The sequence below is a fragment of the Gossypium raimondii genome, chromosome 3 (assembly GCF_025698545.1).
Source record: "Gossypium raimondii isolate GPD5lz chromosome 3, ASM2569854v1, whole genome shotgun sequence".
NCBI lineage: Eukaryota > Viridiplantae > Streptophyta > Magnoliopsida > Malvales > Malvaceae > Gossypium > Gossypium raimondii.
In genome coordinates this window covers 862,891-882,140 of record NC_068567.1, presented here as the reverse complement: position 1 = coordinate 882,140, position 19,250 = coordinate 862,891, and the positions used below count along the sequence as shown (strand labels likewise).

At 30.6% G+C, this 19,250-nt stretch overlaps 2 protein-coding genes across 3 annotated transcripts in view; one reads left to right on the top strand and one right to left on the bottom strand.

The window, feature by feature from the left end:
• Window positions 1-5,380: 5,380 nt before the first annotated feature.
• Window positions 5,381-6,886, bottom strand: LOC105795568 (uncharacterized). The gene has a single exon (XM_012625267.1). The coding sequence runs from the start codon at window positions 6,884-6,886 to the stop codon at window positions 5,381-5,383; it is 1,506 nt and encodes a 501-aa protein (XP_012480721.1).
• A 3,892-nt stretch (window positions 6,887-10,778) lies between these two features.
• The window catches only part of LOC105796341 (uncharacterized), a 71,431-nt gene continuing 62,959 nt past the window's right edge, over window positions 10,779-19,250 (top strand). The window contains exon 1 of one of the 2 annotated variants that reach the window (XM_052627854.1): window positions 10,779-11,498. In XM_052627854.1, coding sequence (XP_052483814.1) covers window positions 10,957-11,498 — 542 coding nt within the window. In that variant the 5' untranslated portion in view covers window positions 10,779-10,956. The remainder of the gene's footprint in view (window positions 11,499-19,250) is intronic. The other variant, XM_052627856.1, reaches the window with a different exon arrangement.

Here is a 19,250-nt window from a genome sequence, read left to right as displayed (position 1 = left end):
TCACTCTAACACATAAATGAAATAGAACACAACTCAAAATGACATAAAATAAAATAGGAACTTACCTAATCAAAACACCAAATAAGTTGAACTTCAAGGACTAATCTACAATTTTGACTTTTCCCAATTATCTCTAATTTGATCCAATTCTTGATCTATACAGTTATTCCAGTCAATTCATAAATACCAAACATTTATATCTTATGCCATGTATGAACCTATATAATCTCCTTTTGAAACCCTAAAATTTTATATTTTATTCAATTTAGTCCACAAATCATAATAACAATATCTTTCAATTTTGAGTTTCAATTTAAAAATGAGTCCAATTACATCCCTTAAGTACCCACTACTTTCTAGTAATACCATAATTTTATAAAAATTTACAAATTATTCACTTTAGTCCTTATGTTCAAAACTATCAATTAAGCTTTACAATCTAATCATTTTCACAATCTTAAATCTATGAATTTAACACCAATTTTTTTAAGAAATCAACAATGACAACTTTCAAAGCTTTAACAGTTTTACAAATTAATACATGAGTTAGCTAAATAAAGCTCACATGACTTTAAAAACATAAAAATTATAAAAAAAAAGAAGTGAATTACAATACCTAATGGTCGAAAATTGATAACCCTGAGAAGCTTTTGTTTTTCTCTTCTGTGGAGGTGGACGGGTTGTAGGCGGAAGATGAAGAGAATTGTCTCTTTCCTTCCACCAAAATTGGTTTTTATAACATGTTTATGTTTTAATTAATTTATTTAACTTTAATTAATTAATAATCATTCTTATAATACACATATCACCCACATCCACTAACACTTACTCAAAATGGTTTAATTATTATTTTAAACTTTTGAAAATTTTAGTCTCTTAGTTTTTGGTCAATTAAAAACTTACAACAATTAAATTTTTATGAGTTAGCTATCAATTTGAAAAAATTACTAGACAAAACTTTACTATATTTCTATATTAGTCTGGTAAATATTAAGACTTGATTTGTGAAAATGAGATTTTGAAACCGCCTTTTTGGTGCCATTAAAAATTGGGTTGTTCCAGATTTATTGCTCCATAAAATGGATCTTTAAGTATGGGTTAACACAAGTTCAAAAAATCATCTAAGTCATGGCCCAATTGATTTGATTAAAAATATTGTCAACTTCAAATAAGACAAGTTATAATTCTTGAGTAGTGTCGAGTGTAGTTGTAATTGCTCTCATAACAACTCCAACACAATTACCTATTTCAAGGTTAAACAGTCCTTCCATACTTAGAGCACGAATCTAACTTCACAAAGTAAGCAAGCAAAGAAGCTAACCAGTATATAAAAAATTAATAAATAAATTATGAGGTGATGAAAGTTAATAAAAAAATTTGATTAAGGTGGACAAATTTTATTACGATGGATGACAGTGGTTATAAGGACCCAAAATTATTTTTTAAAATTTAACTCGAACAAATATATTCGATTCGATTCGATTCAAATTCCATCTCACTCGACTCGATTCGAGAAAACTTCAAATAAAGTTAGGATGATAAAATGAGATTCGAAAACTCGATTAACTCAAAAATTTTTGATTCGATTCAATTCGATCGAATGCTCACCCCTAAATGAAATAGAACACATTTCAACATGACATAAAATAAAATAGTAAGTTCCATATGAACTTACCTAATCAAAACACCAAATAAGCTGAACTTCAAGGACTAATCTACAATTTTGACTTTTCCCCAATTATCTCTAATTTGATCCAATTCTTGATCTATACAATTATTCCATTCAATTCATCAATACCAAACATTTATATCTTATGCCATGTATGAACCTATATAATCTCCTTTTGAAACCATAAAATTTTATATTTTATTCAATTTAGTCCCTAAAATCATAATAGCAATATCTTTCAATTTTGAGTTTCAATTTAAAAACTGATTCCAATTACATCCCTTAAGCACCCACTACTTTCTTTTAATACCACAATTTTATAAAATTTTTACAAATTATTCACTTTAGTCCTTATGTTCAAAACTATCAATTAAACTTTACAATCTAATCATTTTTCACAATCTAAGCTTAAAACCTATCAATTTAACACCAATTTCTTTAAGAAATTAACAATGACAACTTTCAAAACTTTAACAGTTTTACAAATTGATACATGAGTTAGCTAAATAAAGCTCCCATGACTTAAAAAACATAAAAATTATAAAAAAAATATTAATTACAATACCTAATGGTCGAAAATTGATAACCCTGGGAAGCTTTTGTTTTTCTCTTCTGTGGAGGTGGACGGGTTGTAGGCGGAAGATGAAGAGAATTTTCTCTTTCCTTCCACCAAAATTGGTTTTCATAACATGTTTATGTTTTAATTAATTTATTTAACTTTAATTAATTAATAATCATTCTAATAATTCACATATCATCCACATCCACTAACACTTACTCAAAATGGTTTAATTATCATTTTAAACTTTTGAAAATTTTAGTCTCTAAATTTTGGTCAATTAAAACTTACAACAATTAAATTTTTATGAATTAGCTATCAATTCAGAAATTTTAAATATATATTATCTCAAATTTATGCACTTTAGCTTGAAATTTAGCTATATTGTCAACAATGTTTTAATATGATTTTTTAAAAAAATTCAACTCGAACAAATATATTTCAACTGAACTCAACAAAATTTTATTTCACCCGACTCTATTTAAAAAATTAATTTTAGATAATAAAATAACACTCACCGACTCAATTAATTCAAATATTTTCACTCGATTTCATTCAATCCCATATATATAAAATGAATACATTCATTACAAAGGCTGTCACAAATTAATAAAAATGTACCAACAATTAATTTGAGAATTTGCATATAATTTGAGAATTTGCAACAAATGTTAGATCTCATGATAACATGTAAAATCCCGATTAATTGCATATATAAACCTAATGGCATGTCATACGTATCCTAACCTTTTACTAAATTAACTTGGGCATCATTTCCGTATAAATGACATTATCAACAACAATCTCATTTACACCTTGTTCATTTACATATAACCAATATATATTAATATGAATTTACAATTTAGTCTATTTCGAGTCATTAGTGCCAAATTCATTAATTCACTTCAATCTAACACACAAATGAAATAGAACACAATTCAACATGACATAAAATAAATTAGCAAGTTCCATATGAACTTACCTGATCAAAACACCAAATAAACTCAACTTCAGGGACTAATCTACAATTTTGACTTTTTCCCAATTATCTCTTTCCTTCCACCAAAACACCAAATAAGATGAAGAGAATTTTCTCTTTCCTTCCACCAAAATTGGTTTTTATAACATGTTTATGTTTTAATTAATTAATTTAACTTTAATTAATTAATAATCATTTTAATAATACACATATCATCCACATCCACTAACACTTACTTAAAATGGTTTAATTATCATTTTAAACTTTTGAAAATTTTAGTCTCCAAGTTTTTGGTCAATTAAAAACTTACAACAATTAAATTTTTATGGATTAGCTATCAATTCGAAAAAATTACTAGACAAAACTTTAATATATTTCTATATTAGTCTTGTAAATATTAAGACTTGATTTATGAAAATGAGATTTTGAAACTGCCTTTTTGGTGCCATTAAAAATTGGGTTGTTCCAGATTTATTGCTCCATAAAATGGATCTTTAAGTATGGGTTAACACAAGTTCAAAAAATCATCTAAGTCATGGCCCAACTGATTTGATTAAAAATATTGTCAACTTCAAATAAGACAAGTTATAATTCTTGAGTAGTGTCGAGTGCAGTTGTAATTGCTCTCATAACAACTCCAACACAATTACCTATTTCAAGGTTAAACAGTCCTTCCATATTTAGAACACGAATCTAACTTCACAAAGTAACCATTTATCTTGATCTATACTAATCTCATCAAATTAATTACCCGTAATATAAGGATAAGAAGTATTGAAATAAACCTTCATAAAGTTAGCTAATATATTCCTGAATTGCGTATTTCAATATATACAGAAGTAGATCACATTACAATCCTTGAAAAATAATCTTACTTGATCCAATCTCATCTCCAATTATAATAATGAGATTGGCTGCACAAAATCTTCAAAAGATGCACTAAAATAGCTAAATCTAAAAATTGTGTTAAAACAACTTATTAATTTAATTGACTTATTACTATTTGGGATGGACCAAAATGTAATCCTGTCATTAAATAAAGGGTTAAGGCTTAAAAGAATATTATACCATTTAAAGGGACAAGGTTCTTATAGCAAGTAAGTAAGACTGTTTTAATTTAAGTGGAAAAAAGATTAGTAATAAAATATTAATTATGTGGGGAAAGATTTTTATACCTATGGACTTATCATTGGTCGGGTCACTCGTTTAAGTTCGAAGGTCTATCCGAAAAGTAAGAGGATTTAAGCAAAAATATAAACTCAAAAATAGGATTGGACAAAAAAGTAAGGTTCGTTTAGAAAACAAGTCAGGACTTGAGCAATACTTTTTTGGTTTGGACTTGGCCTAAATTTGACAAAAAAAATTCTGTTGCTGCTTGTTGTTGTTTACGGCTATTATGCTGGTTTTTTTTGTTTATTGCTACTATTTTTTTATAGTTTGAATATTATATAATTCTTATTTTATTATTAATTTTGTTATTATTCTAGAAGTATTTACTTGTTAAGTTGCAACTATGTTAGTGTAATTTAAGTATAAATATTTTTTGTATTTTTAATTTATTGGAAAAATATTTATTTTAATGTTTTAGTCTATTTGATTTATTATATTTTTTAAGTTTATTTTTATATAAAAATAATCTAAAAAAATTAATGCGGGCCGAGCTTGAATTTAGCATTTTTTATTCAGATTAAGCTTGGACAAAATTTTAAACTTATTTTCGAGTAGACTTGGACCTAAGCCTAAAAAACGGGCTTAATTTTTTTTGCACTGACCCAGCTTGACCCATGATCAACTCTAGTTACGTAGGAAAAAAATTGCAAATTTTAAAAACATCAAACATAGCAAAAACACAAAATCCTTTAAGAATTAGAATTAATTGTACTAGAAATCCTCCAATTATGATTTTCATTCTAAATTAATCCTCAAACTTCAAAACTCTATAATTATATCCCAAACTATTGACAGTATCCTTCTATTATTGAAACTTTTGTTTCAAAAAAAATCCATCTATTATTGAAACCATTAACTTAATCATTAAGTTTCATATAAAATGTTATATGCTGCATAATTTCTAAAATAAAAAACTAAAACTAAAAAAAAAAAAAGTGCGAATGATAGTTTATATTAAAACTTTAAAATGAAAATTTTACAATAATTTTTTAAAATTTTCATTTTAAATTATTTCACAATATACGTTGATGTTCTGATTTCCAGAGGTGGGGGGTTCAGAGGTGAGGGGTTCAGAGGTGAGGGGTTCAGAGGTGAGGGGTTCTTCTTTGCTATCATATTGGATGTTGTAATAATTAGTACCGGTGAAAGTGTTGCCTAGGACATCAGTTGTAACGAAGAACCCATTATAAAGGCTGTCTTTTTGAGTGAACACGAAGGGAACATCGCACGTGCCATTGGTCATCTTAAGATACACCGTCACCTTAGTCATGGGCGGCACACGAACTTGGTGCGTAACTTCCATGTCGGTGGTCATCGTCTTGGTCTTTCCCCACTCGATTCCTGTTTCGTATTTGGAAGATATTTCGACACCCGTTTCACCAATGAATGGAACCCCGACTTGGAAGGTGGCTTTGGTTTCAAGATCTAGTGTAAAACGAGCTAGCCAAGTACTGGTATTGGTTTCACTATAGGAAAGTTTCACATCGAGTGTGTTGGCTTGGGTGGTACGGTTAGTGGCGGAATTCTGGGCCACAACAAGGACCTTTTCGTTATAGACCCGAGCATTTTCTGTGTCGTATCGGAGATTATAAATTGTCCTTGACAACACAGGCTCTAGTACACGTAGGTAGGCTTCTTTAGTAATAGAAAGGTCGGTTGCAGCAAGGATATCGGTCGTTACCCTAGTTATGTAGCGCTTGCAGAACTTATCGTTGCCGACGTTGAGCAGAGCTATGGTCTTGCTGTCGACTTTGAAGGCACGAAAATGAGTGTCCTTATCGTTAACTATAGTTTCATCAGAATCCACCCAAATACGATTCTGGCTACACCTCCAGAACCTATCGGAACAAACCGGCTTGATCCGGATATCACCATCCTTCCTATAGAAAACCTTCATTGTCACAGAGTGACCACCAACATCCTCACTCGAGAATTCTAATGACGGTTGACCCCCAACTTCAGTAAGACGAAGGAACCTGTTATTGTTTCCTTTGAAAGCAACGTAGCGAGGCAGAATCACCAACGTCTCCCAATCAATAACTTTGAAGATATCATCGCGATTAGCCGCAACATGATTGTGGTTTGCCAGCACGCCACGACCGAGTTCCGATGTATCCAATGACCATAAGCATAAATAGTATCCAGATTGAACATGGACAAATCGATAATTTTGATTTACGAAGTCTTCCACGATAGGCTTGAACAATGTGCATGACTCCTTAGATCGGTCTTCTTCCGGCTTATCGGCGGTTATAGTAATCCAATACTCCTCATTTGGTCTTTCGGTGATGGAAAGATTATGAATTCGTTCCAAATATTTGTTGTTGGTACAGCTCCTTATGTGTACCAGCCCATCTTTAGCGAACTCCACTTCGAATTTCGCATTTGCGCTCACAACCGTGGGTTCGGTGAACTCGGCATAGCCATTGAAGTTGCCATTGTCGTGTTTGTAGCCGAGGTATGTTGGGTCACAGAGGGTTTTGAGAACGATGAACCTTGGCAATGTCATTTTCACGAACCAAGTATCTCTTTCGATGGCTTTTTTTCACTCTGGTGCTTATGCTTTGATTTGCCATAAACCTCAAGGGCTTAGCTATTTACAGATAAAAACTTGGTGCTTTTCTTGCCTTAGGGAAGCATGTTTATCAAGTTCCTAAGCTTTTTCTTGTTGGAAACAAACGAATCATTGAAGGATTGTAAGTCAAGAAATAAACGTGTTTCTTTAGCCAAAAAGAAGTAAAAGTTAGAAACAATAAATAAAATGGAAAAAAAAGGGTTGGATCTAATAATTGAGTTTTGTTTTATTTGTGGACAATCTAGGTGTAAAGTTACAACTTTAATTGAGGAAAATCCATATTTAAATCTACAAAATTATAATATTACTAATAGATGTTAAGGAAACATAAATGTTTGAAGTGGGGTATGCCCCAAAATTTCTTTCATTAGAGTAAATTTATAATTAAAGTTTTCATGTTGAAGATATGGTTACTAATATTACCACTTGGTTACATTTTGGTGATTGAGATGAGAAGTTTAGGTCAAGCTGAATAAATTTTAGGGTAAATTGCACAAATTGATAGAAGTTGAGCAATTTATATTAAAGTTTTCATTTGAAATGATGATATATAACGCAACACTAGCTAGCCATTACACTTTTATAGTAATTAATGACTTAATGACTAAAATGCAACAATTTGATAATGCTAATGATCATATCGCATGCCACATCAGCTTGTCGTTAAACTATTAAAGATAGTTAATGATTCAGTGACCAAGATGTAACAAATCTATAACATTAATCATCATATCGTAACTATTTAACCTTTGGTAATCAAAACATTACAATCCAAAAGGTACTAAAGTCATTTTTCATCCCAAAAGAAATACCAAATTGCAATCAAAAGTGTTTTTCTACTAAAAAATAATAATTAGGATATATTTAAGTATTTTTAGTATATGACTTGTGGATTTTGAAGTGATACTATCAAAATTGTTTTTATATTAACTAATTAAAATTAAATTAAATTAAATTATATATCTTATTATATTAAATTATTTAAGTATCGCATATCATTATATTTAAAATTTAAAATATTTCATGTATCAATAATTTTTTAAAAATTCATGTTTAACAAAATTAAATTTCGTGTATATAATTTCACATTAAATTATAGTTCATATTTCATTTTGAAATTTATCCCAACAAGCAAAACATAAAAATTATGCCACGAGCCTAGTCTTTTTTCTCTTTAAAAGGAAAAATATTATTTAATATTAAATTATGACACACGCGTATTATATTAGTGTAATAATTATGTAATTGTTATAAATATTACTTTATTATGGAAGTATTAGGGTTTTATATTGCAATTAAACCTTTATTTATTCTTTGTAATTTAAGGGATTGTATTATGTTAAAAGGTCTATAAATAGAGACATGTACATAACTTGTATATATACACAAGGAATGAAATAAAAGCTCTCCAGTTTATATACATTTGATGTTCCGAATTCAAATCTTATTATAATCATATTTTTCATTTTGTATAAAAAGATAAAATAACTTTAATTTAATATTTATATTTTATTAAAATAAAATATTTTAATAATTGAATTGAGATTTATATAGTATAAATATTAACGAAATTATTTTAATTTTGTAAGTGATATTAAAACATCATCATGTCTATTTTTTAAAATTTTATAACAGTGTTTTACCAAAAAAAAATGATAATTTTAAATTAGTGGAAGGGAAAAAAAATAAAAAGGCTCCATCACCTATATCTAGGGATCACAAAAAAGAACAGAATCCAAAGTTGGAAAAGTGTGTTCCTCCACCGATCAATAACGCCTCATTGCTTTTGCTTTTGCTTTTGGATAAAAGGTAACTTCTTTAAATTTCTTTTGTCCACATTACTTTTAGAATCTTTTTCATTCTAGATTAATGTGAAGATCACTTAAAAATGATAATATTTATAAAAAATTAAGTGATAACATGACGAAACTAAGAGTATCACGTCATCGAATATACTAAAATTGAGAAAATTTGTCAAATTCAAACACTAATATGGACCAAAACATTTGATGAACCAAGTTGAGAAAACTCTCTTTTGCATTTTCCATTACCATTAGCGTTATACTAGATTTTACATAACGAGGTAAAGTTGTATAAGCCTATTCTATTTCTTAATCACTATGGATATATTTTTTTGTATCTTTCATGTATGTTTTTTTGGTCCATGTTAAAAATTTGTGGTTGTCCCTACCAACAATTCTATCTTCAAAGTTCGAAATTGTGTTTTCTTTTTGAGAGCGCAATGTACTTTATCATTACACCTAACACTTTTTAGTGAGTATAAATTTGCCACAATGGCACAACAACCAATATTTGCAAAGCTCATATCATATCCGTCAATTAGTCATTGATAGATGCACTGCAAAATGAATGAAGTATTTAATATTCGATTTCCTTATGCATTATATCTTGGATATGCCAATATTAAGGTTGGTTTGTGATGATTGATCGTGTTAATGTTTCAATTGTTTTGCAAAAAGGAGAAATCGGGTTAGAGGCATTAGAGTTTGTACTTTGAGGAACCCTCCGATGCTAAAATTGGTAATGGTTTAGGGAGAGTGAAAAAATAGAGCAAAGTGGTTTTAAAGGTTATAGGGTTACCTTGACTTCTAGGGTCACTATGTGGGATTGTCTTATATATTCTCGTAGTGTTTCTTTCGAATTTTGTGTTTTGGACATTAAGCTTGTTGAGGTTTTGAACGCTTCTTTGCAGCTCTTGAAATGGGTTATAAAATTCCAGGGTGAGCAAATTGTGTGGGGAAGATACAACACTAGATTGGGTCAGAGACATTCCCGAGTTTATGGAATGATCTGAGATGATTCGGGTGATCGGTTGGGTCCATGGAGCCATCTTATATCTCCATTGCCAACTTCACCTTGGTTAGTACAAGGATTAGCCGAATAACAAGAGATAATGGGTCGTTATAGCATCGAGCCACTCGAAATCATTCTATTTTGATTGCTTTAAACTATTCAACATGGCTATTTGCTCAGCAAGATCGACTAATTCGAGGTGTCTAATTATTTCATGTTAAATTATTTAAATGTTTGATATTATAATTCAATTGGAAACCATAGGAATTAGGAAGAATAAAATAATAAATTTAAACATTGTTGAAATAAAAGGCTCTTAAAAGTAAACTTTTTAATAAAAACGACTTCAATATCCTTTATATTATCGTTATTTTATATGAATAGAATATCAAAAGTGGGAGACTCTTTTGGGGAAAAGAAAAACATAATAGAAGTCATGCCACGAGCCTAGTCTTTTTTTTCTTTAAAAATAAAATTATTATTTAACAGTAAAATATGACTCATATGACACACCTACTATATTGGCTAAATTGACTTGATGTGTTGATTTCAAATTTTATTTTGTTCAAAGGATAAAAATAACCTTCAATTACTATTTACATTTTATTAAAATAAAATATATTAATAGTTTAATACTTAAATTGAGAATCAATTATAAGTGACATAGTTTAATAATTTAATTGAGAATCGATTTTAACCAATTTTAAATAGTTTTCGAATTAATTCGTTCAACCCCTTTGTTCGGACGGTTATATCAATCAGTTCACAATTTGTCCAACCTAGACTTGTTCTAATAACACAAGTCACATCATCAAATCTTAATAAAATCCAAATTTAAGAACCAAAGTAGACCTAGTTGCAAAGTTTAGAGACCAAAAATTATTTTATTTGTTTTTACTTGACTACTTTGCTATGCCAGAATTCACTTTTACTTTATAGTTTTTAGTTTGAAAAGATGTAATGTTTATGGATTGCATTTTCTTATTGGTCTCTCCTTTGGTACTTTGCTTGAACATGCGGGAAAGAATGTGATAAATTATAGAAACCAAATTTTAGTTATAAATTGTGAAGTCTAGGGGGTTGTGGTAAGCATAAGCAAGAAAGAAACGAAATAGAAGCTAATTGGTAGAGACTCATCTATCCGTTCAAGTTTAGATTAAAAAAGAGAGAGAGAGAGAGGGGTAGTGAAAATGGCAATTGAATGGCCAAAGTTTATGGTGCTCAAATGTGAGGCGAGGAACAAATATTTGAGCTATATGCGTGAGAATTGCGATTGTAATGGGTATCTCAAATTTTCGGAAACTTTGGCTTTCAGTCCATACACAAAATTTCAGGTGGAAAGGGCCAAATGCAGTACTGGGGAAGATGGGTTGGTGCACATAAAGAGCTGCCACAACAACAAATACTGCAAACGAGTCAAAAATGTTTCCATCACTGGAAACTCAAAAGAGCAGTACTATTTGATTTCTGCAGCCGCCAGAAAGCCGGAGGAAGGCGGATCCGAGGAGTCGTGCACGTTGTTCAAACTTATCCCGGTGGACACTGCAACAAATAAGATCCGAATTATGCATGTGAAATCAGGTTGCTATTTATGCTTATGCTGGGTAGATCCTCCAAAGTTTAAGAAATATGTGTTGGCAAACGACACAGATTTCGATGGTAATAATTCCTGTGGTCTCTTCACAGTCATCGACTGGGAGTTGCTTGCGAATAAGCCATTTGCGTCGCCAAGGTTTATCGTGCTCAAATCCCGTCAGAATAACAAATACTTGGGGTTTGACCATGAAAATGGAGATTATAAACATGGGTATCTCAAATTTTCTGAAACTCGGGTTGCGAGCCCATATGCAAAATTTGAGGTTGAGATTGCTCAACGCGGTGGCATAGATGGCTTAGTGCACATAAGGAGCAGTCAGAACAACAAATATTTGGTTTCCGATGGAACCAGAATCACTGCGACCGCCAAGAAGCCGGAGGAAGACCGATCCAAGAACTCATGCACATTGTTCAAGCTTATCTCTGTAGATGATGCAGCAAATGAAGTCCAAATTGTGCATGTGCAATCGAGAAAATATTTATGGGTAAAACGTGAAAATCCCAATCTCTTCACGTCCGAACATCTCGATGAGAATATGTTCACAATCATTGATTGGGAATCGCTCGTGTTTTTGCCAAGGCATGTGGCATTCAAAGGAAACAATGGCCAGTATCTTTGTCTTCGTCAGATCGAGGGTCATCCGTATTTACAATTTTCATCTGGTGATATTGGTGATGCGGGTGTGACCATGGAGGTTTCCATGAATAATGATGGAAGCATTCGCATCAAGCCTGCTTGTTCCAATAAGTTTTGGCGGCGGAGTTCGAATTGGATTTGGGCGGATTCTGATGACACTACCAGCAACAACAAGGACACCTTGTTTCGACCCTTGAAAGTTAACAACCGGACAATAGCTCTTCGCAATTTGGGCAACAATAACTTCTGCAAGAGCCTCAGTATGGAGGGAAAGACTAATTGCCTTAACGCAGATGTCTCCTCAATTACAAAGGAAGTCCAGCTTCGAGTGGAAGTGCCTGTTTTGGAAAGGACAATTTATGATATCAAGTATGATCTTGGTAATTGCAGGATCTACGACGAAAGCAAACTTGTGATTGCGACGAATTCTGCTTGTAACTATACCCAGAAATCCGAATCTTTAGAGCTGAAACTTTCTTACACAGACACCCACACTCGTACTTGGAAGGCTAATGTATCACTAAAGGTAGGGCCAAAAGCTACCATGAACTTCGGCCTTCCAAAAATATTTGAGGGGCGCATTGATGTGTTATCTGGAGAAACTCAGACAGGATTTGAGTGGGAAGATACCAAGACAGTGACCTCTGTGGTGTATGTTCTGCAGAAACTTGTTGTGCCTCCGATGACTAAGGTGACAGTGAATCTGACTGCAATAAATGGTACATGTGATGTTCCGTTCACGTACATGCAAAAGGACACTCTTTATAATGGCAACATTGTATCTGAAGTGCAAGGCGGCACTTACACGGGTTCTAATTACTACAGTCTCGACTTTCAAACCAAAAAAGAATCACTCAGCTCTTCCATTTGAGCAACTACTGCTACTGGGAAGGCACGACAGGATCTGAGTCAGTCAGGGTGTGTACGTAGGAAACTAAATAAAACCGTGCTTCTTTCATGGAAGCCAATGTGTGTGTGCACTTTTGTTTTTATTATGTATCGATAATATCATGTACTTTTGATATGCGAATAGATAAAGATATTTGTGTGTGGTGTGCTCAAATACTCTAAATATAGTGTCCAGAATGTGTTTTTGAAACTCACACAGCAAAATATGAACTTCAAGGCAATCCAATTAAAAGAAATTTACTTGCATGGGAGCAATGAGTTTTCAAGCAATAAAGCCACACTAACACATGATGGAGCTCTCTCATATGCAGAGCTCTCGAATATGGAGAAGGGTCCTTCTTTTTACACATACGTATGTATTAATAATAGCTCGAAATATAGTGGAGTTCACTGCTTGGCAAGAGACCAACCCAACACAGGTACAAAGTCATCAAGCTTTGCATTTAAAGGGGTGAAAATAGTGAGTGGGTATGTTGAATAGAAGAGCCTAACCTGTTTTAGATCAAATTTTATCATGTGAACGCAAGTAATTTTGATCAATTGTTGAAAGAGTCGCATTTTATTTACTAGATCTAAATATCAAGAGTGAGTTCATGCTCAATAGATCAATTATTGATGTAAAATTTCAACAAAATAGAGAAGATTGGTGAAGGTTTGGAGCGGTTCACTCTTGTAGGGTGGAGAGCTGTTAGTGATTGAGATGAGGGCTTGAAATATGGTGCATGGTTCTTAAAAAGTGTATATAGAGAGGTCTTTTGGTGGAGACGATTGTGGCTGGTGGAGCAGCTGATAGTAAGAAATTTTTTTTTAGTAAATTATAATGACAGAATAAACCCTAAACAACAAATAATGTGGCTTGAAATAAAAAGTTAAAAAGTAAACTTTTTAATAAAAAATGACTTCAATATCCTACCATCGTTATTTTTATAAGAATAGAATATCGAAAGTGGGAGAATCTTTTTGCAGAAAAGAGAAACATAATAGAAGTGTTGCCACGAGCCTAGTCTTTTTTCTTTCTTTAAAAGATAAATTATTATTTAACATTAAAATATGACTCATGACACACCTACTATATTGGCAGCATTGACTTGATGGGTTGATTTCAAATTTTATTATGTTCAAAGGGTAAAAATAACCTTCAATTACTATTTATATTTTATTAAAATAAAATATATTGATAATTTAATAATTTAATTGAGAATTAATTACAAGTGACATAAATTTAATTAAAATCTTTATATATAATATAGATATTCAAGGTGTTTAGTTTTAATTTTATAAGTGAAATTAAAACATTTATTTTAAAATTTAAAATAATGTTTTACAAAGAATGATAATGTTTAATCTTGTGAAATTAAAACACATACCGGGGAAGTAAAAAACAGGCGCTATCACCTAATTTCTTGGGCCCATAGGGAAGAAAAAAAATTCCAAAGTTGAAATTGCTATTGCTTTTGTTTTTGGATAAAAGTTTATTTTTTTTAATTTAATCATTCATTTCTTTCTTCACATTAGTTTTGAAATTTGGTAAATTTTTTCAGTTTAGATCTATGTGATGTTGTCGTACTTTAATATTATATTATATAATCATTTAAAAATTATATTTTTCTGTAAAAAAAAATTTAGGTGATAACATGATGTGACTAAGAGTATCGCATTTTTACATAACGAGGCAAAGTTATATAGGTGTAACACCCTATATTTGACCCGATCACTGAGTCCAAACTATAGTGTATCGCATTCGTTGCCGAAGCAACCACGATAAAAATAGACACAATTTCAATCCAGTTTAACATTCAATATGAACATTATAAGTAAACAACATGATAAATAAACATTTCCGGGTATTATACAAGCTTACAAAAGCTCATAAGCTAATCCGAGATCAAACCGGGACTGAATTGTAAAGAATTCAAATTATAGGGTTGATGTCACGACGTGAAATAGTTTCTTGTCGCAATGTGACATACTAACTTGGCCTCGTCGGGATGACGGGGTTCATAGTCGCATTGTAGCTTGGAGTCCAACCCTCGTCACGACGAGAAATGGTAGACGTCATGACGTCACATACTATTTTTGCAATTATAGTTTCTCAAAACCTATAGTTTTAATACACCAATGGGTAACCAACTTCTACCTTATTTTTAGCCAAATGGACAATCCTAGCGAGTTCCATATTAAGTCATAACACTTTCTAATCACATAATATCACGTTCTAACCATCAAATACTTCCGGTCCAAAACTATCCATATATCCAAATGACATTCAACTATCGTATGTATTACCTTAACATCATTTCAAGACATAATTATATATGTATACACTCTACTCTCAATTTGCAAATGTTCCATTCCAATAAAACAAATCCCTAATGCAATTCAATTTCACACCAATATCAATAAGATCATTAGCATATCTAACATTATTATACCATTTCAACTAAGATATTAACCATTTGGATGCTAAAGTTGATGCTTAAGAATCTTGAACTGAATTTAACTTGCATACGGAAAAACAAATTGTACGCTAAGCAAATTTCTCAATGGTAATTCTACAGTTCAAATCAATATAAATAAATTCATGCAATGCATACATTCAAATCATAGTCAAACTCATGAAAATTTATATTCATTTTATATGTCTAAGCTCATATTCATTTTAACATAATGATTCTTTATACTATTTTCTCATATAACATTCATTTTGCAACAACATTTCATTTCATTATCATTTAATCAATTCTTTTATTATTAACCCTATTTACTAAACACAGGCTTGGTACAGATACAATAAGGATCTGTCACCTCAGATTGCCCGACAATGACGACACTATATCAAAATATAATATCACCCCTGATTGCTCAACAATAATGATTTTCTCAACTCAATTAATTTGTCACCCCGGGTTGCTCGAAAATGGTGGCTTTACTCAATACTCTATCCTTATGGCATGCCAACTATGTCCGACATAGTCTGATCAGCTAATAGGGTAACCAAATTCCAATTCATTATGCCATTCAATTTATGCTTTAACATGCTAATTTCAAAAAACAATAATCAATTTAATATGTAATTCAACATGTTCCAACTCAATTTCATACCAATTGCATATATCAAGCAAGTCATGAAATTCTATATTATGTTCAATTTACTCCCTACTTTGATATTATTTTAGCTCAAATAATCATCCATACTCAGCTCCAATTCCATTAGAATTTTTTTCTTTTAAAAATTTTAAGGGTAAATTATACCAAGGTCATTAAACTATTAGTAACTTTATTTTTGGTTAGCCAATTTTAAAAGTTACAAAATGGTTATTAAACTATTTAAAAGTTTTTTATTTAAGTCACTAGTTTTTAGTATTTTTTAATAAACTAAATTATAGTACACTCACGATATGAGTAGAATTATTATATAATAAATTTATTAAAAAATATAAGAATTAAATGAGGCTATGATAGAAATGGTAAAGTCAACATATTGTAATCATGACATTTAAAAATTCAAATCCTATTAATTGCATGTATTATTTAGTATATATAAAAAATATAAAAGAATAAAAACACCCTTAATATAATATTTAGGTTAAAATATACTCTAAGTCGTTGTACTCTTTTTATATTTAGAATTTATTTAGAATTTAGTCCTCTACTTTATCGTAAGGAATTTGGACTTTTACCTTTTAGATTTCAAAATTTAGGTTTAATTGTGAACACTACTAGAATTCTTTTTTAAATTTATTTTATTAAATTTAGGTCCATTAAAACTTCAATTTTTGTTATTTCAAATATACAAAGAGTACAAGAATTTGTATCATATTTTAATTTAGTATTTATTACTTTATAAAAATAAGGGACTTTTGGTAATTTCACAACGAGTTGAGACTCGATTAATGAGTGACAACAATTCTATCAAATACTTAATATTAGTTTAGATTAGTATAGATTGTAAATAGACTTGATAATTTGAATACTTTAGGTTAGAGTTTTATTATATATTTTAGGGTAAAGTATAAAATGGTCACTAAAGTAGTGCTCGCGTTCTATATTGGTCACTAAACTATTTAAAATAAATTTTTTTGGTCACCAAATGTTAACAATTGTTTGAAATTTGAAGGAAGTGCTGACGTGGGCTTTTTATTTATTGATCTAATAATAAATTTAACTCTAATGTTTACATATTTTATCGATTTGATCCTAAACTAAAAAATACAATAAATTTAGTCCTCCATGTTTATGAAATTTGTTATTTTAGTTCAAATTCTAAAAAAAAAAAAATTGTTAGCAAAAAGGATGTTGCTAAGAGCAATAACTACACAAAGAAATTGATGTTTAAGTTTGTAGGCATTTCTCCATGCACTAAATGAGAAAGCAGAAAAAAGATAATTATACAGTTTAATTTCCCTACATCTGCAGAGCCCCTAGGTCAGTGAGAAATATGCATTCTCTTCAACAATTACAAAATGCACTTACTCAATTACACAGATCGCGATTGTTTCCCTCACCCTTGCACTTTGAAAATACAATATTCTCACCACTGGAAACACCCCTTATGATCATAAAAAATAAAACCACAACAATAGGGTTTACTTAAAAAATAACACTCTTCTAAACGTATTCTCTTAATATCAAATTAATTAGTTGCCTAACTCTCAGTTCATTTTTTAGGCAAGTCTTTCAATTATATAGATGTAGATTCTGGGACTTGTTTGATCCGAATCCTCCAGGATTGAGAAGGTGAAGGACCGAGGGTTGAGTCCTCGCAATATGGACATACCACACAAGTTAAATTCGTATAGAATTATCCCTTTTCTATTTGATTTTGATTATAACAAGGTTTTTTAACCCTTAAATAGATATAGTCGAAAATACTTTTGTATCATTCGGTTTCTCTGGTTTTTCCCAAAAGAATTTTCTACCAAATAATCTCAAGGCGGTGTCGGTATCAAAAACAGAAGAAGCCATGAAAGAAGGTGAGATTGAACAGAGTTTGGGTACAGCAGAAGAGAAATATGGTAGGAAAGTCAGTGAAAGCAGCAAGATGATCACTCAGGAAAAGCAAAAGCAGTAGGAAAAGCGCATCATTGATCACTCACGCGGAATACTCACTGTTTCCATTTTGACTTTTCTTTTGTAAAAAGTGATAATGAATTCATTTAACCTAGTCAACTATCGATTTAATTCTAAAAACATGATTAAAGCATTATTTTTACACAAGTTTGAACTCTAAATAATTGAGAACTAAGCCAAATCGTCATTGATCACTCAAGCGGAATACTCACTGTTTCTACTTTGACTCCCACAAATTACCTGCCTGCAAATTAAATAATATCTCAACCTAGTCTCTGATTTTTTTTGTCTACATTAATACTAGAATTTCACAAATTTGATCCCTGATTTTGTATTCTAAAATGGTGTGATGTTATTATCTAATTTTTATAGAAATATATATTTAAAGGTAAATTTATTAATTAATAAAGGGAATCATATAATTTAGAGAAAAAAATAACAAACACTTATCGTAAATAGTGAAAGATAAGCTCAAATAACACAACAAAGACTTTAGCCTCAGTGTCATGACTCGACCTGTTGACAATTGGCTTTATCACAATTCAAGCACGACATATATAGAGTGATTGCAAACACTTAATGCGAAAAAGAAATCAACCACGGATGATCTAAAGCGGCGGGTAAAAATCGAAAAAAGATTAGAGCATTCACCAAACTAGAGAGGACGACAACAAAACCATCCATAAAATCACTTGTAAAACTAAGGTTACTTGTATAAACAAGACTAAAAAAAGTGCTACAAAAACATATAAAAATTCCTAAAACTAAAAGAAAAATATATTTTTTAAGTGATAACATATCACATTACCTAAAACTAAAAAAAATTATCAAATTCTAAAACTAAAGTAAACCAAAAAAGTTAAGGACTAAATTAAAAAAAATATCAAAATCAAAGATTAGAAGTTAGTTTATCCCAAAGTAAAAGCAATCGCGAATCATTGATTGATGGAGAAACCCCACGTGGAATACACTGTTTCAACTTTGAATTTTCTTTTTCCCTGTGGTTCCTGGAAATAATGTGATACAGCCTTTCCAATTTTTGGATTCCACTTGGATTTAATTATTTGCCAAATTATTATTTATTCTAAAATAATATTTTAAAAACTAAAAACTAAGTAAAAGGCATGATAATTTTTTTTTAAAATTTCACTTGTAAAATTTAAAAACCACTATTAAAATATTAAATAATAATTTTCTTTACTTCAGCAACATTATCTCAATCAAAGCACAATAACATAGATGTAATGTTTATGGATTGCATTCTACATTGTT

Coding starts and splice junctions, on each gene's coding strand:
- LOC105795568 (XM_012625267.1), bottom strand. CDS start 6,886: ATGACATTGCCAAGGTTCATCGTTCTCAAAACCCTCTGTGACCCAACA.